Source organism: Loxodonta africana, chromosome 3, assembly GCF_030014295.1.
Source record: "Loxodonta africana isolate mLoxAfr1 chromosome 3, mLoxAfr1.hap2, whole genome shotgun sequence".
NCBI classification, from domain to species: domain Eukaryota; kingdom Metazoa; phylum Chordata; class Mammalia; order Proboscidea; family Elephantidae; genus Loxodonta; species Loxodonta africana.
The window spans coordinates 181,029,191-181,055,605 of record NC_087344.1 but is presented as its reverse complement, the minus strand read 5'-3'; the positions used below and the strand labels follow the sequence as shown (position 1 = coordinate 181,055,605).

Genomic DNA, 26,415 nt, shown 5'->3' with positions numbered 1-26,415 from the left:
TAAAAGGTCATCCAAATTGGTAAGGAAGAAGTTACTCACTTGCAGATGATATGACCTTAAACACAGAAAACCCTAAAGAATCCACAAGAAAACTACTGGAAATTATAGAAGATTTCAGTAGAGTATCAGGATACAAGATAAACATATAAAAATCCATTGGATTCCTCTACACCAACAAAGAAAACTTCCATGAGAAAATCGCCAAATCAATACCATTTACAATACCCCCCAAGATGATAAAATACTTAGGAATAAATCTAACCAGAGATGTAAAAGACCTGTACAAAGAACTGCAAGAAACCAAAAGAGTCACAAATATAAAAACATACCTTGCTTATGGATTGGAAGACTCAACATTGTAAAAATGTCAGTTCTACGCAAAGTGATCTACCGATACAATGCAATCCTGATTCAAATTCCAATGACATTTTTTAATGAGGTGGAGAAACAAATCACCAACTTCATATGGAAAGGGAAGAGGTCCCGGATAAGTAAAGCATTATTGAAGAAGAACAAAGTGGGGGGCCTCACACTGCCTGATTTTAGAACCTATTATACCACCACGGTAGTCAAACAGCGTGGTACTGACTTAATGGTCTGACTGACACTAAAGGGACCCTGGAGGTCATGGTCCCTGGACCTTCTGTTAGCCCAAGACTGGAACCATTCACGAAGCCAATTCTTCAGACAAGGATTGGACTGGACTATAAGACAGAAAATGATACGGGTGAGGAGTGAGCTCCTTAGCTCAAGTAGACACACGAGACTATGTGGGCAGCTCCTGTCTGGAGCGAAGATGAGAACGCAGAGGGCGAGAGGAGCTGGTTGAATGGACACGGGGAATACAGGGTGGAGAGGAGGAGTGTGCTGTCTCATTAGGGCGAAAGCAGCTAGAGTATACAGCAAGGTGTGTTTAAGTTTTTATATTACAGACTGACTTGATTTGTAAACTTTCACTTAAAGCACAATAAAAAAATAAAAAAAAAACCAGCCTCGTACTGGTACAACAGATTACACAGACCAATGGAACAGAACTGAGAATCCAGGCATAAATTCATCCACATATAAGCTCCTGATATTTGACAAAGGCCCAAAGTCCATTAAATGGGGAAAAGACAATCTCTTTCTTTAACCAATGGTGCTGGCATAACTGGACATCCAGCTGCAAAAAAATGAAACAAGACCCATACCTCACACCATGCACAACAACTAACTCAGAATAGATCAAAGACCTAAATATAAAATCTAAAACAATAAAGATCATGGAAGAAAAAATAGGGACAACACTAGAAGTCCTAATACAATGGCATAAACAGAATTCCAAACATAACTAACAATGCACAAACACCAGAAGAGAAACTAGGTAACTCGGAGCTCCTAAAAATTAAATACTTATGCTCACCCAAAGACTTCACCAAAAGAGTAAAACAACCAACAGACTGGGAAAAAAATTTTGGCTACAACATCCCATCAGGGTCTAATCTCTACAATCTATAACATACTGCAAAATTTCAACCAGAAAAAGACAAATAACCCAATTAAAAAATGAGCAAAAGATATAAACAGGCACTTCGCCAAAGAAGACATTCAGGCGGCTAACAAATACATGAGGACACACTCACAATCATTAGTCACTAGATAAGTGCAAATCAAAACTATAATGAGATACTATCTCACCCCAATGAGGCTAGCATTAATCCAAAAAACACAAATACAAAAAAATACACTGCTAGTGGGTATGTAAAATGGTACAACCACTTTGGAAATCGATTTGGCACTTCCTTGAAAAGCTAGAAATAGAACTACCACACAATCCAGCAATCCCACTCCTTGAAATACATCCTAGAGAAATGAGCCTTCACACAAATACATATATGCACACCCATGTTCATTGCAGCACTGTTCTAAATAGCAAAAAGATGGAAACAACCTAGATGCCCATCAATGGACGAATGGAGAAACGAATTATGGTATATTCACACAATGGAATATTACGCAACGATAAAGAACAATGATGAATCTATGAAACATAACATGGATGAATAAGAAAGGCATTATACTCAGTGAAATTAGTCACATAAGGAAAAGTATTATATGAGGCCACTATTATAAGAAATCAAGAAGGGGTTTAAACACAGAGTAAAACATTCTTTGATGGTTACGAGGGTGGGAGGGAGAAAGACGGAACTCACCAAACAGTGGACAAGAATTATCTTAGGTGAAGGGAAGGACAACAGACAATACAAGGGAAGTCAGCACAACTGGACTAAACCAAAAGCTAAGAAGTTTCCCGAATACAACATAACACTCTAAGGGACAGGGTTGCTGAGGCAGGGGTCTGGGTACGATGGTTTCAGGGGACATGTAGGCCAATTGGCATAACAAAGTTTATTAAGAAAATATTCTGCATCCCACTTTGGTGAGTGGCATCTGGGCCTTAAAAGCTAACAAGCGGCCATCTAAGATGCATCAATTGGTCCCAACCCACCTGACATAAAGGAGAATGAAGAACACCAAAGACAAGGAATATATTAGCCCAAGAGACAAAACGGGTCACATAAACCAGAGACTCCATCAGCCTGAGACCAAAAAAACTAGATGGTGCCCGGTTACCACCAATGACTAGCCACCCTGACAGGGAACACAACAGGGAGTCCCTAACAGAGCAGGAGACAAGTAGGGTACGGAACTCAAATTCACATAAAAAGACCACACTTAACAGTCTGACTGAGACTGGGGCAACCCCAGAAGATATGGCCCCTGGACTCTATGTAAACCCAGAATTGAAACCATTCCCAAAGCCATCTCTTCAGACAAAGAACAGACTGGACTATAAGACATTAAATGATATTCACCAAGAGTGTGCTTCTTAACTCAAGTAGATACACCAGACTGAACGGGAAGCTCCTGTCTGGAGGCAAGATAAGAAGCCAGAAAGGGGTAAGAGCCAGTTGAATGGGCACTGGAAATCTGGGGTGGAAAAGAGGAATGTGCGGTCACATTATAGGGTTAGCAACTAGGGTCACATAACAACGTGTGTATAGATTTTTGTATGAAAAACTAACTTCAGCTGTGAACGTTCACCAAATGCACAATTGAAAAAAAAAGAGAAGTCCAAGTAAATACACGAAGGAATGAATATTTCCAAGGCCTGGAGTCATTAAACAACATGTTACCTTCAGGGAGGTAGGATTTGGTATTGGTGGAACATAAGATACAAGGGGTAGGTGGGGTAGATTAGAGAGGTTGGCAGGGGTAAGACCATCACAGAACTCATATGTCATGATAAGGAGTCTGAACTGTATCCTGATGTTCCCAACCCTCTTCCCACGCCAAAACAGAGTGGGAAAGGGAGACGCTCCCGTCAGCTCCAGTAGCTTACTTTGGTGGTGCAGCTCAACCAAGGGTGTTTTGGTAAGGGGGTGGAGTAAGAGATGAAGAGAGCACAGTATTGATTCCTGTGTGTAGTTTGAAAAAACCCTCTGCCCCATTGGTTGAGTAAGTCTCTAGAACTTGCAACCAAAAGACTCGAAGTAAAATAGGCATTATCCTGGAAGCAGATGTAGGCGAACAAAGAAGGGCGAGGATGGACAACATTAAAGAATGAGTAGAGGACACGATAATTCTGTAAAAGCAGCTTGAGAAAGAATAACCAGAGATGTAGAAAAATCAGTTGGGAAAGGTGTCATGAAAGCCAAAAGAAGGTGTGTTAAGGAAACGAAAACAGTCAACTGTCAAACATTACAGAAAGTTCAAGACTTTGACATCTAGGTGATCATTGGGTATAGCAGTTTTTATTGAAGTGGCAAGAGCAAAAGCCATGAGACAGCAGACTGCAGCACAAATACGAGATGAGAAAGGAAAAAGAGAAATGAAGCCATCAATAGATAAAGACATTGAAAAAAGGTCCTCTTCTAACCCTACGATAAAAGAGATATGTTTGTTTCATTACGCAAAGAGAAGAGCCAGTAGAGGCTGAAGCTAGAAGAGGGAAAGGATGCAAGTGATAAAGCAACAGAAGGAAATGGATCTGAAGCACCACAGGGGAAGACTCTGAATACCCCACCATATTGGGAAGAAAGGAGGTTAAGGATGGTTTTAAGTATAGATATATTAATAACTGGTAATGGGAGCAGGACAAAGAGATAGGACAATACAGAAAGCTGAGGTAGTCTTCTGAGAAAAAAGGAGGGGCATGGGAGTTGGAAAATGGTTTGAAGAGACTGCCAAATACCTGAAACCACTACTGAGAGGAATAGAAAATGGATTGATGATCAATACAGAGGACCCAGGTAGAGCTGGATATCATAAATCTAGAGATGCTAGTACATAGTTTTTCAGCATTCAGCTTCCAAAATATAAGTTTGGAAAAGGCAGGCAGGACTAAGAGCTGAGAAATGATGGTGCTAATATGAAATTAAGTTGAGTGAGGCCCAGGCTAGGTGGGGAAGAAAATAAAGCCAAAAGTGGATGATAAACAATGAGAAAGTAAAATGGTGAAAGGCATGGCAATGAGCTAATGTAAAAGTTATTTTAAATGAAGTCTGGGACATACGGGCTAAAGAACAGAGTCTCATTCCCATAGACTTAATGCTTAAGAACAATCAAGCTGTTTTAGTGATTGAGATTTTGCGTGCCTGAGAAAGGGAAATATCACAAACTCACCAAACAATCACGCTGTAGGGTCTTACATAGAGCATTGTACATGTCAGCATCCAAAAAAAGACCATCAGGAATATCTTGTAAGAAGTCCAGGTCTTTAAAGGTGGGGAGAGGCTTCTCTCGCTCTTTTTGCGAAGCCCGCCGTTTGTACGTTGAGCCCTTAAGGTCATATTTGACATGCATCTTGACCGACCGTGGTAAGAGATTGTTCATCACCACAATTCGAATGTTCTTACCACCGGCCTGCACACAGTACAGTCCATAGAATTTAGGCAGCAAAGTCCGAGGGTTCTGGTTGAGGTTCTGAGTGCACAAAAACAAAAAGAAGAGTAAGTTAGCTGATGTCAGTGAAACTCAAGAGCAAAAGTTGCCATCTACCCTCTCTGTCTCCTACACGGGATTGAGGCACAATCTGACTGCGTGAAATAAGCCCACATCATGATTGTTTAAAATTTCCCAATGTATCCATCTCAAATGATGTAATCACCACCAAGCTGAGCCACAGTCCCTCCAACATAGTAATCAGCCAGGATACCAAATATATGATGGCTCTCTTTCTCCAACAGGATTGAAAAAGTCTTACCCTTTACCCAGCTATACTATATCCTCCTCTAGAACCTCCAAGAGAAATCAGAGATGGAATACAGTACTATCCAGGGAAATAACCCACCACCTAAGAGCTGACTAAGAACAGTCACTGGATCTTCCCTTTGGGATGGACAGTCTAATTAAGCCAAACAACACTTAAAACAGGGCAGATAAACAAAACCCATTTTAGCCACTAGGAGGCAAGAGAGATGGGGCAAAAAAGCACAAAAACAAACTACGTTCTTGAGACAGAAGTACTGACGTTGTTTTGTCCCGCTGCCCAGCCCTGTCCATGAGTGGGCAGCTCAGGCAGCCAGGCCAGGCTCCTCTCCCCCTCACCATGTAGTATCCTGGAAGCAGCTTCTGCAGAAACTCCGCTTCTTTATGCTGGACCGTCTTAATGATGAATTCATCATCACTGGACACGTAGAAAAGGGAGCCACTAGCCCCAGAGCTGCAGAGTTCAATCAGTGGCTCACTGCAAAGAGAGTACTGGGGCCCAGAGAGAAGACAATAAGAGGTTCAGAGATACCAGAGATGAAATTCTGTTCTAAAGAAAACCTAGAGCAAGACTAGGGGCACTGCGAGGGTGTTCCCCTTTGGGAGTATCCCTCTGATATTGGTTTCACAGGGTCCTAAAATTCAGATGCTTACCAAGTAGTCATCAGGCCGAATGCCAAATAACTCCCGAAAGTAGCGGAAGGCAACGGGTGCATACGTCTTGAAACGAAAGTCATTGTAGTGATGAGCAGGGGTCAGGTTGCTCCCTTCGCTGTGGGATTAAATAAAAGACGCCATAATTTACCAGTCTCTCATCCAGGGAGCCCACCCTGGGAAGACATTCACAGTCACCCAGCGGCAGGCCAATACACCCCTCCTTTGAGAACCAGTGGGATTAGGTCAGTCAGTTATTTAAACGAGACAAAGGCACAACATGGGAATTAAGTCGTGCGCACAAAAGGTTCACATTACCTCCTACCCGATGCATTAATTTGTTAGGGCTAACTCTATAGGCCGGAGGCTCATGGAAGGATCAGCATTTGTTCCCCAAACTCTTCAGCCCCACGTCACTCTGATTTGCTCAACTGAATTAAACTCAGGTTAAAGGACTAGGCAGATAATTAGTCAGGCCTGAACCCTTAAAAATTATGACATGAAAAAGCAACATTTTCCAGGACATTCCCCTGAACATTAACCTCGGTACCTGGGGAAGAAGATACTCTCCACCACGTAGAAATCTTGCATGAGGACATCTCGCTCTGGTTTGGTACTCAGGCTTCCCACAGTGTGAGTAATGCCTAACTGGATGGCACCTTTCAAGGCTGATGAAGTTGTCTGAGAAGCAGAAAAGAAAGTTTCTAGTATTAAGCCTGACCATAGCAACAAAAACCTAGGAGGGAGGCGCCAGAGGGAACACTTGAAAGCACATGCCCTTCCAGTAGTTCAGACTAAACTGGGGCAATCCAGTTTCTCCCATGTAATGCTTTGCATTGCAGTTAAATAATCAGAAGGGCAGTGAAGATACAGAATCGCAAAGATTGGACAATGTGAGCCAGTCTCAGCTGGGCAAGGTGTTCATGCCTATCAGCCTGTCTAAACAAAAGTTCTACATCTATACTTGGAAGATACATTATATGGGGGGAACAATGCTAGCTCTTACCCAGAAGGGTACTGCCCCCAGGGTATCTGAGGCCCTCTAAACATTTTATTCATCTGACATAGAATGTAACTAAAATTAACTAATATTCTGATTGACTACCTGGCTACAGAAGATTCAGTTTTCTAAGGCAGGGCCTGACTAGTGTCCTGAGGAGAATGGAGTGGCAAGAAGAACTCTTGAATGAGGAAGAAAACATGAAAGACTCAAATTATTTCTGACAAAGTAATACTGAGATTTACAATTACCACTACAGTAATTCCAAATCAAAACACAAATGTAAGGGTCCCACTCTTACAATCCATGATATTGATTCTATGGAAAAATACCACATCAAATAAAATTAAAAATTCACTTCCTCTGTCTTACTACTCGTATTTCCTAGTGGCAGCTAGTAGCAGCTAGTGGCTACCATATTGGACAGCACAGATAAAGCACATTTCAATCACTGTAGGAAGTTCTACTAGACAGTTTTACTCTGAGTGATTTCCCTCATACAACCAGACATTACTTGTATTTCTGTTCAGTCCTTGTTATGGATTGAATTGCGTCCCCAAAAGACGTGCGTCAAGTTGGCTAGACCATGTTCCCAGTGTTGTGTGGTTGTCCACCATTTTGTGATCTGATATGATTATACTACATGATGTAAATCCTAACTTCGGGATTACAGGCAAGTTATGTTAATGAGGAAGCACTCAAACTACATGATTAGGTTGTACATTGAGTCAATCTCTTTCGAGATGTAAAAGAGAAGAGCGAGCAGAGAGGAGGAGGACCTCATCACTACTAAGCAAGAAGAACCAGGAGCAGAGCGTGTCCCTTGGACCTAGGGTCCCTGCACTGAGAAGCTCCTAGACCAGGAAATAATTGATGACAAAGGCCTTCCCCCAGAGCCAACAGAGAGACAAAGCCTTCCCCTGGAGCTCGCACCCTCAATTTGGACTTCTCGCCTTCTAAACTTTTAGAGAATACATTTGTTTGTTAAAGCCATCCACTTGTGGTATTTCCGTTACAGCAATGCTAGAAACCTAAGACAGTCCTCACTGGACATTAAAATTATAACCAATTATTTATGTGTTTGCCTCCCCAATTAGACCAAAAACTCATCTTTTTATCTCAACGTTCACCAAATAAAAAGAGCTCAATGAATGTCTGCTAAATTGCCATGGGTCTCAAAGCCTGTTCCAGGGAAAGGTCCCTAATTGAGAATATGAGTCAATCCACCTCTGTTACTTGGACAATGCAATAAAGGCAGAGAATACACACAAACTAACGTGGGCCAGAAACAGGACTCTTGTTAAGAAACCTTTAGGCCCTGTATCAGACAAGGTACAGATGCTAAGTGGGAAGCTGAATACTACTATCCCTAGGGAAGCCTAACCATCTCCAAATTTGTCCAGAACTGAAGAGCTGGGATCACCCCAGGATGCCTCTCTCCTGCTCTACCTTCATCAGTTCAATTTTATCTTTTTGGCTATTACTATTACCTTCCACTCTGTTTGATTTCTATAGCTCCAAAAGCAGGTATTCTAGGCACGATCCACCAGCTAAAGCTACAATCTTCTTTTAAAAAAAAAAAAACCAGTCAACCTGCTGCATATCCATTTCATGTATGTCCAGCACCAGAGGAAAGACAGAAAGTCAAGTGACAGGTTCTTTGTGGCAAGGTAAGAATGGCTTTGAGGACCTAGTTATACCTTTATACCTAACAGAGAAACCTAGTTTCTTCAGCTTGACGAAACAGCCTCCAACACTAGATTTGTCCGTTAAGAACATTCTAATTTCAATACACACACACACAAACGGGAGACAACTCACCCCTTGAGAAGTAAATTCTAAATTCTAGTTGTATGAAGGCTACAAGGCTTAGGCTATCAAGAAATGGGTCAGAATGTGGGAAATAATATCAGGAAACAGAGCTGTCCCTTCAGAGTTCCTGGAGTAAGATGAAAGGGTTCCACCCAGACACACCTTTTTATAAGTTGTCTCTCCCGAAGAATCAACACCTCGGTGGCCTATTTTCTTGATGAGCATGCCAGATGCATAAGGCACCTAGAAAAAGAAGAGTCAAGATTAGTATACAGTTCCCATGTAATACGCCAAACAGCTATCCTGATGGTACATTAAATCAAAAGACTCAACACACCCTTTCAAGGTTAAGGACATTTCATAAAATCTTTAGAAGACCTACCCCATGCATGCACACAGCTATAGTGCTGCTTCCCAATACATTAACTTGCTAAAATAACAGAGAAAGCTCTAAGGGACACATATTTTACTCTTGGTTCTCAGAAAAATGCTGTAGAAAATAAAAATGACCATCATTGAAGAAAAGTAGAAACAGAGGAAGTAGGGAATAGCAGCCCCAGAAAAAATGATAAATCTCAGCTCACAAAAGCAAGATAAGTTAAAAGTAAAGTTCCACAGACCCCTTCTTTTTTTCACCAGCTTCTTTTAAGAAATAACTATCCCTCTTACTCCTCTAACCCTCAACGCAATCTGAACATTATCTGCTCAAACTGAATTTACTAGCAGAAATGATGTAGCCACTATCAAATGTAACTTTACAGCCCAAGAATTATAATGGTGAGGCAATAAGATGGCTCCTCTGAGATGGGAGCTATAGTGCTTCAACAAGATTCCAAGAAGATGACATGACTTTGCTTTCCACCCACATAAGTGCCCCTGAAATAAGGGAGAAGACTAGCAGAACAGAACCTAGAAGGCTATTACCAAAAGCCAAGATGCCAGGGCAACGGACATGAAGGCACTCTTCATGATGTCAATACTCATTAAGTTGATAAGCCAGAAGGCAAAAAGACTAGTGGAAATAGGATGTCACGATCTTGTGGCCTGATATTCAAGTTCTACTTTTCTTGGCAAGGCCCTTAGTACCAGAAAACCCTCAGTATATAACCTGACAGATCTAGGAAGATGTTTAGGGAAAAAACTTGAATCCCTAGCCAAAAGGACCCTTTCACAAAACCCAGAAGTGAAGAAAAAATGAGAAGAAAAGTTAAGAAATACTCCATAGGAAGAAAGTTAAGATATTCTACACAGAAAAGAGAAACTTAGGAAATTACAGCTTCTGTGTAATTCCTGAAGGTATAAGACTAGGAGGCAGTAACAGAAAAACAGTTAAGAAAGTTGACTTTGGTGTCAAACTGCCTGAGTTTGAGTCTAGTCTCACCATTTATTAATTATATGACTTTGGGCAAGTTAGAGAATCTCTAAGCCTCATTTTCTTTATCTGTAAAACAGTGAAAACAACCGTACTTACTCATAGAGGTTGTTTTCAGGATTAAATAAGAATATCTATAAAGGGAAAAGAGCCTTGGTGGCACAACAGTTAAGTGCTTGTCTACTAACCAAAAGGTCAGTGGTTTAAACCCACCAGCTGCTCCTTGGGAATAAGATGTGGCGGTCTTCTTCCATAAAGACTAGAGCCTTTGAAACCCTACGGGGCAATTCCACTCTGTCCTGTGTGTAGTTTGAAAAAACCCTCTGCCCTGAGTTGGAATTGAGTTGGAATTGACTCAACACTACACACAACAACAACACAAAGAAAACTTATCGCAGTTTTTTTGGTACATTAAAAAATGCCCAATAAAGGAAAATGAAGAACATCAAAGACACAAGGAAAGTACGAGCCCAAGAAAAAGAAAGGGCCACATAAACCAGAGACTCCATCAGCCTGAGACCAGAAGAACTAGATGGTGCTCAGCTACCACCAATGACTGCTGCCCTGACAGAGAACACAACAGAGAATCCCTGATGGAGCAGGAGAAAAGTAGGATGCAGACTTCAAATTCTAGTAAAAAGACCAGACTTAATGGTCTGATTGAGACTGGCAGGACCCCAGAGGTCATGACCTCCAGACTCTCCATTAGCCCAAAACTAAAACCATTCCTGAAGCCAACTTTTCACACGAAGATTAGACTGGACTATAAGACATAAAATGACATTGGTGAGGAGTGTGCTTCTTAGCTCAAGTAGACACATGAGGCTATGTGGGCAGCTCCCATCTAGAGGTGAGATGAGTCGGCAGATGAAGACAGGAGCTGGTTGAATGGACATGGGAAATACAGGGTCGAGAGGGGTATGCTGTCCCATTGTAGGGAGAGCAACTAGGGTGATATAATACTGTGTGTTTAAGTTTTTATATGAGAAACTGACTTGAATTGTAAACTTTCACTTAAAACACAATAAAAAAAAGTGCCCTCAATAAATGTGAGATATTAATAATACTCATAATGAATTGTGTATTTCAGGTCTATAGGTGGAGCAAACAATTTGCAATTGGTTGCTAACCTAAAGGCAGGCAGTTTGAACCTATCCAGCAGCACCCCAGAAGAAAGGCCTGGCGATCTGCTTCCGTAAAGATTACTCACCAAGAAAGCCCTATGGTGCAGTTCTCCTCTGTAACACATGGGGCTGCCACGAGTTGGAATCGGCCTGACAGTAATTGTTTTACATATTTTTTTGGCTTTGTATAATTTCTAGCCTAGATATAAGAGCCCCGTCTAGCTTCCAAAACCTAAGCAGGGGGAAAATAAAGATATCCTAAACAGGTATCCTTCTATCCCAGAATTAGTTTTAGTAGCCATGGTACCAATATGAAACTCACCTCAGATGCCATGGATCTCTTGATTCCAGAGGCTGTTAAAACAAACAAACAAACAAACAAACAAACAAAATACAATTACAAGCGTGCACTCACACAGTCTCTGTCAGGCATACTGAAAGAATCAGAGTCTGAATCCAACTAAACACGACAATGAGCTCCTACCTCTTGCTCAGTGATCCCAGATTCGTAGGGATTTTAAATACCCCTTCCTCTTCCGCCGTCACCTTCACAGAGTCCTTATGCCATTCTGGTTTAGCCCCTTTTCTACCTCAAGTGTTAATATTTTCGCTGGGAAATATAACTCTGTTCTTGATCTATTTAACCAGTACAGTCACAGGGCCTCATTTGACAGCATGGCTGAAAAAGAAAGGGTTTAAGACATACCCAAGACTCGATGGAAAGTCTGGGGCTTGATTACAGCTAAAAGGGTAAGAACTCTGGGGCCTACCTACGGTGCTATACTCCATGTTTTTTTACTTTGGATGAAAGAGATGACAAGGAGGCAATAAGTCTATAGAGATGAAGGGCTAAAGATGAGAAGATGCAATGTCAAAATAATGAAAACACATTCAGTACAGCAGAAACTGACCCCTCATTCTAATTTCTGCTGTCAACAGAAATTTATTGGTTTAAAATTTACTTACTAAATATTTATTCAACGCAGACATGATACGTCTGTGGTTAAACCTCACAAGTATTACTTATGACCTTTATCTACTTAAATTAAATTCAGGAGAGTTCAAGAGCAAGGATGTTTAGAAAGTACCTAAGAACATGCCTATAGAAAATCTGCTCTGAAAGGTTAAATCTAAAGCATTTGCCATTCCTATAACCTTCATCCATGTGATGCTAACAGAAGCAGACTTTCCTTTCCCTCACATTAGAGAAAGCTGGCCTTTACCTAGAAAGACTACTGAATATCACTCCAACCAAGATCTAAAGGATTCAGATGGAATAAAGACTAGCCATATGAAACAAAACTAAAAAGAGGAGTCCAACTGGGACGTATCTTCAATTATATAAGTTAATGTCTGAATATAAAGACCTCTGTTCCAGTTCATATATGAGGATTAATGGTGAGGCAAGAACCAAGACACATGGGGTTGAGAGCAATCAGATAAAGCTCTAATTATGACTGTTTTAAGACAAATGATCAAGTGCCCCTGAATTTCAGAATATGACTGGGCTCAGAGGGAGAGAGGCTGATAGACCTTAGTAGTAGAAAAGCCACAGGCTAAGTACTTACGGCAGCCCTGGTGGCTCAGTAGTTAAGGGCTTGGCTGCTAACCAAAAGGTTGGCACTTCAAATCCACTAGCCACTCCTTGGAAACTCTATGGGACAGTTCTACTCTGTCCAAGAGGGTCACTATGAGTCGGAATTGACTTGATGGCACATAACAGTAAAGACAAGTACTTATGGCACCAATAAGTAGAGCAGCAAAATTTCTTTCCTCATAGTGAGGCAAGGTATCAAAACAAGGGGAACAGATGGTTTTCATTCCTCTCTTCCCCCCCAAAAAAGGGGCAAGAGAAATGTCGTCCAGCTGTTAGAAAGATGTGCACATAACAACCCAGAAAATTGGAAAAACAGTCAGTTCTCACTACTACTTTTCTGCAGCAGAACCCACTAATCTATACGTTTTCTAGGATGACTCATCTTCACTTGGGCAACTTCAGCTGGGTGAAAAACTAGGTAAGTTCAGGACTGGAATCATAAGCTAAGGTTTCCAAGGAACAACAAACCAGGACAACTCAGATTTACATTCAAAACTGCTAATTACTGCAGAATTTAAGGTGTCAACCAACAAAAAATAGTTGAACCTCTTACATTTTACAAGCCTTTCAGCTGAAAGTCAAAATGCTGAGCTATGTAAAAATCAGAAGGCTTGAGTTCAAATCCCTACAGTGCATCAAGCAAATTATTCTCTTTATTTAACTAAAAAGAAAAGGAATCTCTATTAGAAGATTCCTGTAAAGCGCAAAGCACTTTATGGACTGCAAGGTTTTATACAAATATGCGCAGTGCAATGGATTTCTTTCATATATAGTCTCTGGCCTTGGGTTTATAATTCTGCCAAAATGGCTGCCCAGGCCACAATCTTACAACAGATGGGTCAGTATACTATGCAAATAGGATGCATAAAACCAACCAATAGGATTAAGTGACCTTTCAGGGAACTGGTCGATTACTCTGCAAATTCCCTAACTGTGGTCTACCAAGGGGACTGCTCAATTCGTGGTCTGGCTGGGAGGGCCATGCCTTGAAATTGAATATAGGGGTTAATCCCACAGAGGTTGAGGAGGACCTCGCTACCATTAAGAAGAATCTAGAGCACGACATGTCCTTTGGAACAAAGACCCGGGGTACTGTGATGAGAATATCCTAGACCCAGGAGAGAGAGAGCTGCAACACTTAAGACCAGCAGAGCGCGGCAGCAGAGAAACAGCTGCAGCAGTGCAAGCAGCAGACACACGGGGCTGCAGTGGGCTCGCCAACCCACCAGAGTGAGAAAGAGCTGAGTACGTTCAGGCAGGAGGCTTGCTGGTGGAGTGGTGTGCCTCTGGGCACTTGTCACCAGAGCTGAAGGGCTGTTAACACTTGTTCGAGCAGAGCAGACACCTAGAGAAGGGCCTACTGGCTGACACACCAAGAAAAGGGTCTGCTGCCTGGTATAAGCCAAGAAAAGGGCTGTCAGCTGGTATGGCTGAGAGGAGGACCATAAGCTGGTGTGGTCAAGAGAAGGGCTGTCAGCTGGCCAGCTGAGAAAAGGGTCTGCCTGTGGGCATGGCAGAGAAGGAGCTGAGAGCCATCCTGGTTGCAAGTTGTCCTGAGTGACAAACTGTATCCTTTCTCCTGAGTAATATCCTGTTATTTCCCTAATAAACCACATAATCGTTGAGTATGGTCTGTGAGTTCTGTGTGGCCGCTGCAATGAATTATTGAACCTAGCAGAGAAGTAGACGCTGCCATAGGGAGGATGGCTGGTGTCAGAAATGATGAAAAAGTTGGAGAGTGGTGGTATGTCTTACTTCCACCTCAGAGGAATCAGCTTTGTGCTGAGTCTGATTCTTACTCCTCCTTTTGAAGTTAGACAAGTTCAGATGCTATTAGATTACAACGTGATTTCTAAAGCATGCATAGCAAGGCTCAATGTCCGGCTATCTACATCTACATGAAATTCCAGTTGGGATCCCAAGTTACCTGCCTCCTCCCAAACTCCTTAGCACCCCTCCCCCTCCAACACATGTGCACACACCTAACTACAGAATCAGTGATTCTCAGTGAGGAAATCAATGTGCTTTCAGTTAAAGACAAACACCGATTCCAGATCCCTTGGTCAGTACCTGGCCTATCCCTTCCTGTTTTACTCCAGAGGAAGGGGTTAGGAGGGAATCTGGCAGAGACAAGAGCCAGCATCCAGTCCTAGTCTGGCAGTAACACATAAAAAATAACCTCTTCTGCATGCAAGGAGTCACTGGACAAAGTTGAGCAATGGAGAGAAAAGCAGATCAGTAATTTCAAAGCAGAGAATAAGTTTGGGGCTTTCTTCCTAAAAAGTTCTATTCTGCCAACTTTCCTAGTTTTATCACACAAGACATGTAGCTCTAGGGCTGCTACACTCTTGCAAAGTATCCAGAATGTGGGTGGGAAGACTTCACATAATGGAATTTTGGTGTCAATTCCTTTGTTCACTGTACCTGCAAAACTGGGAATAATCCCAAAAGCACTATAGCTGAAGCAGGAAGAAAAGGAGATACTGGCATATAAATATTAACACTCAAACCAAGAGACAGAGGAAGTAGAAGTGACACCGAAGACTTACTCTCTTCCTTGCCTGAAGTTTTGGCCCTAGAATACAGATCGGAGATTCAACCTGCTACAGAAGAAAAGGGGGGCGGGTGAGGGGACCTAGTGAATTGTACTGATCTTGCTGTAATACCCCGCTTGGCCCAGAAACCCAATGAAGAGCAGACTGGCAGTATAAGGAACCAGGTATCATCTACTAAGACTTGACCACTTGGCCCAAGGCTCTGCCAATGAGAAATTGTCTACTGAAGAAGTTCATCAGACTAAAAATTAACCAGCACTGCACCTGTTTATCTCACTATGAAGCCTTCTCTTCTATAAGAACCTAAGTATTTTATAACTGTAGGAGAAAATGTCAGGAAAAAAAAAAAAAAGATGATGATGAAAAGGAGGAAAAGAAGAGAAGAAATCCAACTCAGCAGGGCAACACTTGGCTTGGTAATGCCAGTTAGGCAATGTTTAAGAATTAAATTCATCCTTATGGATAGGACCAGAATATTTTTCTGCAGGAAATTTGTTTTCTAGCATCTCTGTGAAAAATACTCTCTGATAAGTATACTGTCATCCCATAATTTTCTCTTTTCAGGTGGTATATATATATATGTTGTTGTGTGCTGTAGATTCCAGCTCATAGTGACCCTATATGACACAGTCGAACTTAGTGCTTCCTAGACTACAATCTTTGAGAGCAGATTATCAGGTCTTTTCTACCACGGAGCAGCTGATAGGTTTGAGCCCCCGCCAACCTTTTGGTTCACAGCTGAGTGCTTTATAATGCAGAGTTGTAATATTAAAATTTACTTTTCCTCAGGGGGAAATCTTTTTCCTGAAGATTTTGGGAACTACCGCTCTTCATCCAAGCCAAAACTCTGAAGGATCATTATTAAAATACCTACATCATCATCAGTCTGTACCAGGAAATGTGGCATATGCTACAAGACTAGAGAGCACATTACCCAAGGGTGAGTATCCTCACACCCAGCATATACGCTGATAGTTTGACTATAAATGCTATAGAGAGGATCTTAAACCAGCTTCTCCCCACTGGCTCGATTTTAATATATCTCAGCACTAGGTCAATGTTAAATTATTTCTGCTTTTTTCTCTATTACTCTGGCATTTCTACATTCTCTTATTTATCCTTAATGTTGGCTATGAGACTAAAGTGAAACTCTGATACATTTTAAGGAAGGTATTTCTCTGGTCAAATAATTTTTATTTGTATAGCACTTTAAAAGCTTATAAACATCCAAACTAGAGTGTTCTTGTGGCAGGATCTTGCTGGTCCCAGTTACCCCTGGACCCGGTTCCTCTGCCTCCTCATTTAGTCAATGAACTAGTCAATATCCTTTCATTAAGTCCCTTTCTGCTTGATTATCCAGAGTCATAAGCCTGGACTAGAGATTTACCTCTAATAATCAGGTGATATGGCTGAAATATAGTGCAGATATGTGATTGGCCACCGCCAGGTAAGACAGTGGTTCTGAAAGACGACACTCATCTGAATCACCAGTAGAACTTTAAAAATAGCCACATCTAGTCTCTAACTACCAAAGAGGTTTTAGTCTGGGGTAGAGTCTGAGTAGGTGTATGTTTTGTTTTTTAAAACAGTTAATAGATATTTATTTTAGAAAAACAATTGTTTAAAGCAAACAACACAGATTGCTAATAAAAGTCCTAATATTGTGGTACTAAAAACATTTATTGAAAAATATAAAGTTACTTTTTAAATATTGAACCAAAACTATTCCGAGGTCACCTTTTAGTAAAATAACAGATTGGCACACAAAATTAAGGATATTACCTCTGAATAAAGTACTCTATTACAAAACCATCTATATGAGACCAAAAGGTCAACAATTACTCTAAAGCAAAGATGAGAAGATGGGGGCAGGGAAACTGGTACACTGGAAACTGAACAACCATAATGCAATTAAAGAGAACGTTGACATATTGTGAAAAACGTAACTAACGTCACTGAGCAATCTGTATAGAACTGTCATGTAGGAACCTAATTTGCTGTGTAAACTTTCACCTAAAACATAGTATTATTTGAAAAAATATCAACAGTGGAAAAAGTGAATTTAGCTCATAAGACCAGACTTAATGGTCTGACTGAGACTGGAAGGACCCCGGTGGTCATGGCCCCCAGACCTTCTGTTGGCCCAGGACAGGAACCATTCCTGAAGCCAACTCTTCAGACATGGATTGGACTGGACAATGGGTTGGAGAGGGATGCTGGTGAGGGGTGAGCTTCTCGGATCAGGTGGACACTTGAGACTATGTTGGCATCTCCTGCCTGGAGGGGAGATGAGAGGGTGGAGGTGGTAGAACCTGGCGAAAAGGACACGAAAAGAGGGAGTGGACGGAAAGAGCGGGCTGTCTCATTAGGCGGGTCAGTAATTGGGAGTGTGTAGCAAGGCGTATATGGGTTTTTGTGTGAGAGACTGACTTGATTTGTAAACTTTCACTTAAAGCACAATAAAAATTATTAAAGAAAAAAAAAGGTGAATTTGACTTCATAAAAAGACATGTACAAAATATCTTAGCAGCTTTACTCATTAAGAAGCCAAATTAGAAACAACCCAATGTCTCTCAATAGGAAAATGGATAAACTGTGGCACATTCACACAGTGTAATACTACCAGTAATACTAATACTAAAAAAAAAAAAAACCTACTAATACACATACCAACATGCTGATTGAAAGAAGGCAGGCACAAAAAAGTGCATGCTATGTAATTCTACTTATATGAAGTTCAGTAACAGGCAAAACTAATAACTGACACTAGAAGTCAGAATAAAGGTTACCTTAAAGGGAGTACATTCTTGGAAGGGGCATAAGGGAACCTTGTGTGGTGTTGGAAACATTTTATATCTTGACTCTGGTGGTGGATGCACAAAAACCCGATTCTGACTCATAACAACCCTAAGGGGCAGAGTAGAACTGCCCCATAGGTTTCCAAGGCCATAATCTTTACAGAAGCAGCCTGCCACATCTTTCTCCCACAAAACGGCTGGTGAGTTAGAACTGCTGACCTTTTGGTTAGCAGCCGGACATTTGACCACTGCGCCACAATGGCTCCTGGGAGGTAGCATAGGGGTATACGTAATAAAACATCGCCAAGCTATACACTTGAGATTAACGCAATTTATGTACTTTATACATGTTAATGCTCAATAAAAAATAAATTTGATGACTATTAAAAAAAACAAGCTTATAAACATAGCTCCTTTGATTTTCAAAACAGTACTACAGGGAGTGGGAACTTAAAGAGACTTAAGGAGACATATCCACCAAATAAAATGGTGACCAAATAAAATGTGAGGAAAAAAAAACATGAAACCCTGTAAAAACACATTCCTGAGACAGTTAGGAATCACAGAAGAAGAAATAAATGCAGGTATACCTCGGAGATATTGCAGGTTCAGTTTCAGACCACCACGATAGAGTCTCACAGGAATTTTTTTGTTTCCCAGTGCATATAAAAGTTATGTTTACATTATCCTGTAGTCTACCAAGTGTGTAACAGCATTACGACTAAAGAAAAAAAAACATGCACATACTTTAATTAAAAAATACTTTATTGCTAAGAAATGGTAACCCTCATCTGAGCCTTCAGCAAGTTGTAATCTTTTTGCTGGAGGGTCTTGCCTCAATGTTATGACTGCTGACTGATCAGGGTGGTAATTACAGAAGGCCGGGGTGGCTGCAACAGTTTCTTAAAATAAGACAATAAAGTTTGCCGCTTCAACTGACTCTGCCTTTCACAAAAGATTTCTCTGTAGCATGCGGATGTTTTTTGATAGCATTTTACCCACAGTAGACAGAACTTCTTTCAAAACTAGAGTCAATCTTTTCAAAACCTGATACTGCTTTATCAACTAAGTTTATGTAATACCCTAAATCCTTTGTTGTCATTTCAACAATGTTCACAGCATCTTCACCAGGAGTAGATTCCAGCTTAAGAAACCACTTTCTTTGCTCATGCATAGGAAGCAACTCCTCATCCGTTAGTTTTATCATGAGATTGCAGCAATTCAGTCACATCTTCAAGCTTCACTTCTGCATCTAGTTCTCTTGCTATTCCCACCACATCTGCAGTTACTTCCTCCACTGAAGTCCTGAACCTCTCAAGGTCACCCATGAGGGTTGAAATCAACTTCAAAACTCCTGTTAATGGTGCTATTTTGACCTCTTCCCATGAATCACAATATTTCTTAACGCCATCTAGAATGGTGAATCCCTTCCAGGTTTTCAATTTATTTTGCCCAGATCCATCAGAGGAATCACTGTGTATGGCAGCTACAGTCTTACAAAAATGTATTTCTTAAATAATAAGACTTGAAAGTTAAAATTACTCCTTGATCCATGGGCTGCAGAATGGATATTGTGTTAGCAGGCATTAAAACAACATTAATCTCCTTGTACATCTCCATCAGAAGTCTTGGGTGACCAAGTGACCTGTTGAGGAGCAGTAATATTTTAAAAGGAATCTTTTTTTCTGAGCAGTAGGTCTCAACGGTGAGCTTAAAATATTTAGTAAACCTCACCATAAACAGATGTGCTGTCATTCAGGCTTTGTTGTTTCACTTACAGAGCACTGGCAGAGGAGATTTAACATAATTTTTAAGGGTCCTAGAATTTTCAGAATGGTAAAAAGAGTAATGACTTCAACTTAAAGTCACCAGCTGCATTAGCCCCCAATAAGAGAGTCATCCTGTCCTTTGAAGCTTTGAAGCCAGGCACCGACTTTTCCTCTGTAGCTATCAAAGTCCTAGATGGCAGCTTCTTCCAGTAAAAGGCTGTTTTGTCTACACTGAAAATCCGTTGTTTAGTGTAGCCACCTTCATCAATTATCTTAGCTAGATCTTCTGGATAACCTGATGCTTCACCTTGCACTTTTATGGCATGGAGACCGCTTCTTTCCTTAAGCCTCATGAACCAACCTCTGCTAGTTTCAAACTTTTCTTCTGCAGCTTCCTCACCTTTCTCAGCCTTCAAAGAATTAAAGAGAGTTAGGGTCTTGCTCTGGGTTAGGCTTCGGCTTAAGGGAATGTTGTGGCTGGTCTTATCTTCTATCCAGACCACTAAAACTTTCTCCTTATCAGCAATAAGGCTGTTTTGCTTTCTTATCACTGGTGTGTTCACTGGAGCAGCACTTTTAATTTCCTTCAAGAACTTTTCCTTTGCATTTACAACTTGGCCAACTGTTTGGCACAAGAGGTCTAGCTTTTGCCTATCTCAGCTTTCAACATGTCTTCCTCACTAACCTTAATCATTTCTAGCTTTTGATTTAAAGTAAGAGAGGTGTGAATTTTCCTTCCACTGGAACACCTAGAAGCCATTAGCGTTATTAACTGACCTAATTTCAATACCGTTATATCTAAGGGAACAGGAAAGCCCCCGAGGAGAGGGAAAAGAGAGGACTGGCCAGTCAGTGGAGCAGTCAGAACACACACATTTATCGATTAAGATCACCATCTTATATGGGCATGGTTCGTGGTGCCCCAAAACAATTACAATAGTAACATCAAAGATCACTGATCACAGATCACCATAACAGATATAGTAATGATGAAAAAGTCTGATATATTGCGAGAATTACCAAGATGTGACACAGAGACAAGAAGTGAGCACATGCTGCTGGAAAAATGGCACCAATAGACTTGCTCAATGCAGTGTTAACACAAACCTTCAATTTGTAAAAAATGCAGTATCTGCAAAGTGTAGTAAAGCGAAGCTTGATAAAATCACTTATGCTTGTCATTACAGTTAACTTCCTAGATGTGATTATGTTAAAACTCCCTTTATCTACAAACACACATACAAAGAGTCCTTATCTGTAGAAAAACATTCTGAAGTATTTATGGATGAAATCACTTAAGGACAGGGCTTGCTTTAAAATATTCCAGAGAGTAGAGATGGGGGAATGGGGAAGTATAGATGCAACAAGATTGGCAAATGCTGCTGAAACTGAGGTGTATTACACTACTCTTTCAACTTTGTATATGTCTGAAATTTCTCATAATAAGAAGTTTAGGGGAAAAATAATTTAAGTTTACAAAAGAAAGCAAATCTGGATTATCAAATTTCTTCATCTCAGCTGACTTCTTTCTGAAAGATTTTCTCAGCGAAAAGTAAGCATTAAGGTTGAAGCTCTATCAGTGAAATTATTTTTATATTCCAGTAACTTCCACATTTATGCCCACTGTTTGTTTCCCTTATGACTGTGGGACTCCTACTTTATTAATAAGCCCTGAACCAAGCAGCATTCTAAACAACTAGCTAATGTTGCTTTATTGGAGGCTAAAAAATAAAGCCGAGACAAACAAGCTACATCAGAAAACAAACAATAATAGTTCAAACAACTTATTTTTGAATGGGTCAGATAATACAGAACGAATCATAGTGATTTAGAGCCTTAATTCCTCTGCAGAAACAACGAAAAAGACCTAGAGGAACAAGAGTACACTGACTTTCGGAATTTTTTTTTTTTTATTCTGGCAAAGTCATGTTCAGTCTGGGTGAAAATCTACAGCTGTTAATGAAAACTGATTATTAAACAGACCAAGCTAAGAATTTAGCTCCCTCAGCTAAAAATGAAGCTACTTGCCCATTTTCAAACTAACACATCAATAACCATTTATATCTAGGGGGAAAAGGTCATTCAGAAAGGGCCTTTAAGGATGTTTAGTCTATCCTTCTATTTTATAAATAAGAGCACAGAGGAACAGAGAGAGGTCAATGGATGTACTCAAAATCACAGAGTGAAGGTGGCCTAACTCTTTTTCCTCTAAACCACGTTTAGTTTTCAATTTCCTGGCCACCTAGAGTCTAGGAGAGACAAAAAAGGGAACTAAAATGTTTTAACAAATTAAATAAATCTCAGTATTGCTAATAGACAATATAAACATATTTTCTTCCCTGAGGTAACACCCTCCTCATGGGACAAGGACATCTATTTTTCATTTTCATTGATAAAGGACTAACCTCACAGTCCTCCTTCAGTTCCTTACAATGAAATTAACAATAAACATACTCTATTCCTCTGGACAAACCCATTGTTGTCCAGTTGACGCCAACTCACAGCGACTCTGCAGGACAGAGCAAAACTGCCCCATAGGATTTCCAAGAGGCAGTTGGTGGATTCAAACTGCTGACCTTTTGGTTAGCAGCCAAGCTCTTCACCTCTACGCCACCAGGGCTCCATTCCTCTGGCAGCAGTTACCCATATCAATAGCAGGAAAAGTACCTTTCACTTCTTTCGAGATTATCCTTGCTCTGAACCAGACAATGCCAGTAATCTAGAGCAGCAGAAACTGTATTTCAAGTCTGATACTTAAAAGAGCAGTTTCACAGCTTTGTAGATGTTAAGCTCTTCCCTAGTAGTCGAAAGTTCTTTTTTGTCTCTGTAACAAGAATTAACAATTTTACGAGAAAAAGAGAGCTCCATTCATCTCAGATTAGAATTTTCTTTTTGGTGTACATAATACCATGATTTTCTCTAATTAAAAACATCAGGCTTATGACTACTGAATTTGCAGTGTCCAAAAAAAATTTTTTGAAAAGCACTTGTGATAGGTAAACTTTTGCCTGTTGTTTTAGGGACCTTGAAATTGACTTCAGAATCAGTTATCGATCCTTAGTATAAAACAAAAAAAACCCAAACCCACTGTCATCCAGTCGATTCCAACTCATACCAACCTATAGGACAGAGTAGGGTTTGCAGGAAGCAAACTGCCACATCCTTCTCCCACAGAGCGACTGGTAAGGTCAAACTACTGACATTTCAATTAGCAGCCAAGCGCTTTAACCACTGTACCACCAAGGCTCCATTTCCTTAGCATTAAACCCACATTAAATTTTAAAATATTTTTCTTAAAAGAATAATCAATAACTACGTATTATGCAGAGAAGCTCAGGTTTTTGTTGCTTTTTTAGGAGGACTAAGGACAGAAGACCAAGTTCCCTTCTGTACTATTCTCTCCTTCACCAAGGACTCTTGGTTCAGTAAGTACCCATTCAACGACAAATATTTAATCTGATTTAAAATCAAATTAGGTCACACAACACTTTCAACTTTCAGATTAGTGAGGAAAGCAGTTAATAGCACAGCGATTGGGAATGTGGGCTCTGGAATCAGAACATCTAGGTTTGAATACTGGACCCATTTACTTACTAACTAGGTAACCCTGAGCGGGTTTGGTTACAACTTCTCTAGGTCTTGGTTACCTCAGCCATAAAATGCGGAAATAACAGCATGTACCTCATACGGTTGTTATGAGAATTAAATGAGATAAATCATGTATAGCACTTAACACAGAATAAATATTCTACAAATACTAGCAATTATTATTATAATTGAGAATTATGACACCCCTCTACAGAATGGGAAGGACCAGGGGAAACGAGAAGTGCAGCAGAAAGGGAAAAGAAAAGAGCTGAGTTTACTGAAACAAAATGAACTGAAGTAATGGGAGGATAAGAGGTAGTCGAATAATTCATATTATAATTTGAACTGTGAGAAAAGATAATTTTATCTCACATGGCATTTTTTTTGGAGGAGGGGGCAAAGGGACACAGGAGCTATAGTCAAATGTTTGCGAGACAGCCACAGCCTTCTCAGAAGACTTCATGCGCTACTATTACAAAAAGTCTGCAGCTGTTACAGAGAAGAGGTGCTGGCTGCTAGTTACTGCGAGGAGCTCATGCCTTCTTCAGCACAGACACACATCGGATCTACCTCTCTTACGGCTGACCCCACAGCACAGAAAGTTGAAACCTAAATGAGGAAAAACAGAAAATTATCACTTACTTCTGGGGATTCTACTTGCTTACAGCAGAAAAAAGCAGATTTTTAAAAGTATTCTAAAGTTTAAGGTTAAGAACAGGACCTGGCCTGATCCCCAGCACCATACCATCAAATGTGAGATGTTTTTCACAGTTCTAGGCAAATATGCAAAAACTGAGAAAAGGAGAAGTCCCAGCAGAAAAATTCCAGGAGTGGTCACAAAACCTGCACCCCAACCCTCTTCTCCCTGAAATGATTTCAGATTGGCAAAAAAAATTTCAGGTGTTAAGACTTCTTTATGTGCAAGACCCTATCCTTTTAAAAAAAAGAATGCACATGTATTTTAGTTGAGGGCACCCCACTCCTGGAGGATAATCTGCAATATCTAACAAAAGCCTTAAAAATAAACATACAACTTGACCCACCAGTCCACTTCTAGGAATTTATCCTTAGGAAATGATCAGTCAAGTGGACAAAGATGTATATACCAGGATGCTTATCACAGTATTGTCTACAATAGCTTTAACTGGAAAGAACCTATGTGAATAACAACACAAAATTGGTAATATTAATTATGGTGCAGCTATAAAAAGGAATACTATAGAATCATTATTTTTATGTATCTTTATGGATAGGATGTCATAATAAATTGTGAGGGAAAAAGGTTAAAAAAAATTAAAGAGTATGATGTCATTTTTTGTAAAACATTTACTGTGGTATTCATACAACGTCTGAATCATATTAACATCCCATTTCACGGAACGTATTGTGGATGTTAAGTGACACATGACTGTATCTAGAAGTTTACATGTATTGATACATACGGAAAAGGTTCAAAAGATTATACCAAGGTTAGGGGGATTGAGTTGATTTTTGTAACTTTGTTTCTATTTCCCTTACCTGTACAAATTTTCTATAACAAATATTTTTAATGTGCATGTTACATAGAAAAATTAACAACTAAAGAAAAAGGAAACACAAGGATGATTCCCCCACCAAAGGAAATATTTTATTTTCAAAACTTTTTTTTTTAATTGTACTTTAGAAGAAAGTTTACAGAACGAACTAGTTTCTTTTCAACAGTTAGTACACATATTGTTTTATGACATTGGCTAACAACCCCACAGCATGTCAACACTCTCCCTTCTCAACCTTGGGTTTGCTATTACCAGCTTTCCTGTCCCCTCTTGCCTTCTAGTCCTTGCCCCTTTAGACTCGTTTTGTTTTATGGGCCTGTCCAATCTTTGGCTGAAGGGTCAACCTCAGGAGTAACTTCATTACTGAGCTGAAAGGGTGTCTGGGGCCATACCCCCAGGGTTTCTACAGTCTCTGTCAAGGCAGCAAGTCTGGTCTTTCTTTTTGAGTTAGAATTTTGTTCTGTACTTTTCTCCAGCTCTGTCCGGGACCCTCTATTGTGATCCCCATCAGAGCACTCAGTGGTGGTAGCCAGGCACCATCTATTTGTACTGGACTCAGTCTGGTGAAGGCCATGGTAGATGTGGTCCATTCATCCTTTGCGTTAATCTTTCCACAGGGATGATTTTATTGACATTCTCTTTGCTTTATAACCTATTTTTTCCAGTAAACTACTTTTCATCAGTCCCAAACATACAGACTGCCATCACTGTCCCCTCTACATTGACATAAGCTCATTACATATTATGCTGCTGCAGAGACAGGCTAAAAGGAAACTTGTGAAAATACCTAGAATACTGTTGACAATCTCAAGTTACACATAAGCATGAGTCCTATATACTTACACTCTCTTCTTCAACTACGTATTACTTTGAGGTCCCTATATAACTTGAAACAAATCTATATTACCACGTGTAAGAGGCTCTCCCTGAAAAGGTGTAGCTTTCATATCCCTCAGAATATCAATATTCTCCTACAAAACAAGAATACCTAATTTCGGCATATCTCCTGAAAGCCATGACTTGAAAAATCTAAAAGACCTAGCCTCTAAATTCTGAAAATAAGCTGGGAAATCTTTAATGTCACTAAAATAATTTCAGAAAAGCTGAGCCAGCCAAGGCAAGTGAAAACAACCTAGTCAATTCTTGTTAAAGTACAAAGTTGAATCATCACACTGTGCCACAGAAAAGTTTTCTGAATAAGTTGGTACCAGTCTTAAGGAAGCATTTCACTTTGGTCCTTGGTCTCACCCTGAACTGCATTTGTGGTGAAAAGGTACTGGAAGGCTGGTTTCTGGTCACTTGGCAAAACACCACTGTGACTCTGCTACAGTGGGAGCATAAATTTACCTGCTACTACTAAG

General features: G+C 40.3%; 1 protein-coding gene across 7 annotated transcripts in view; it reads right to left on the bottom strand.

Annotated features, from left to right (window-relative positions):
* PIP5K1A (phosphatidylinositol-4-phosphate 5-kinase type 1 alpha) overlaps window positions 1–26,415 on the bottom strand; it is a 53,318-nt gene that overhangs the window by 18,003 nt on the left and 8,900 nt on the right. For 4 of the 7 annotated variants that reach the window (XM_023547329.2, XM_064282569.1, XM_010589444.3 and 1 more), the window contains exons 2-7: window positions 11,535–11,566; window positions 8,879–8,959; window positions 6,455–6,585; window positions 5,905–6,022; window positions 5,590–5,742; window positions 4,666–4,965 (exon numbers count right to left, since the gene is read on the bottom strand). In XM_023547329.2, the coding sequence (XP_023403097.1) occupies window positions 4,666–4,965; window positions 5,590–5,742; window positions 5,905–6,022; window positions 6,455–6,585; window positions 8,879–8,959; window positions 11,535–11,566 (815 nt within the window). Of the gene's footprint in view, window positions 1–4,665; window positions 4,966–5,589; window positions 5,743–5,904; window positions 6,023–6,454; window positions 6,586–8,878; window positions 8,960–11,534; window positions 11,567–11,696; window positions 11,892–24,089; window positions 24,129–26,415 lie in introns of all 7 variants that reach the window. The other 3 variants (XM_064282568.1, XM_023547325.2, XM_010589446.3) reach the window with 3 other exon arrangements.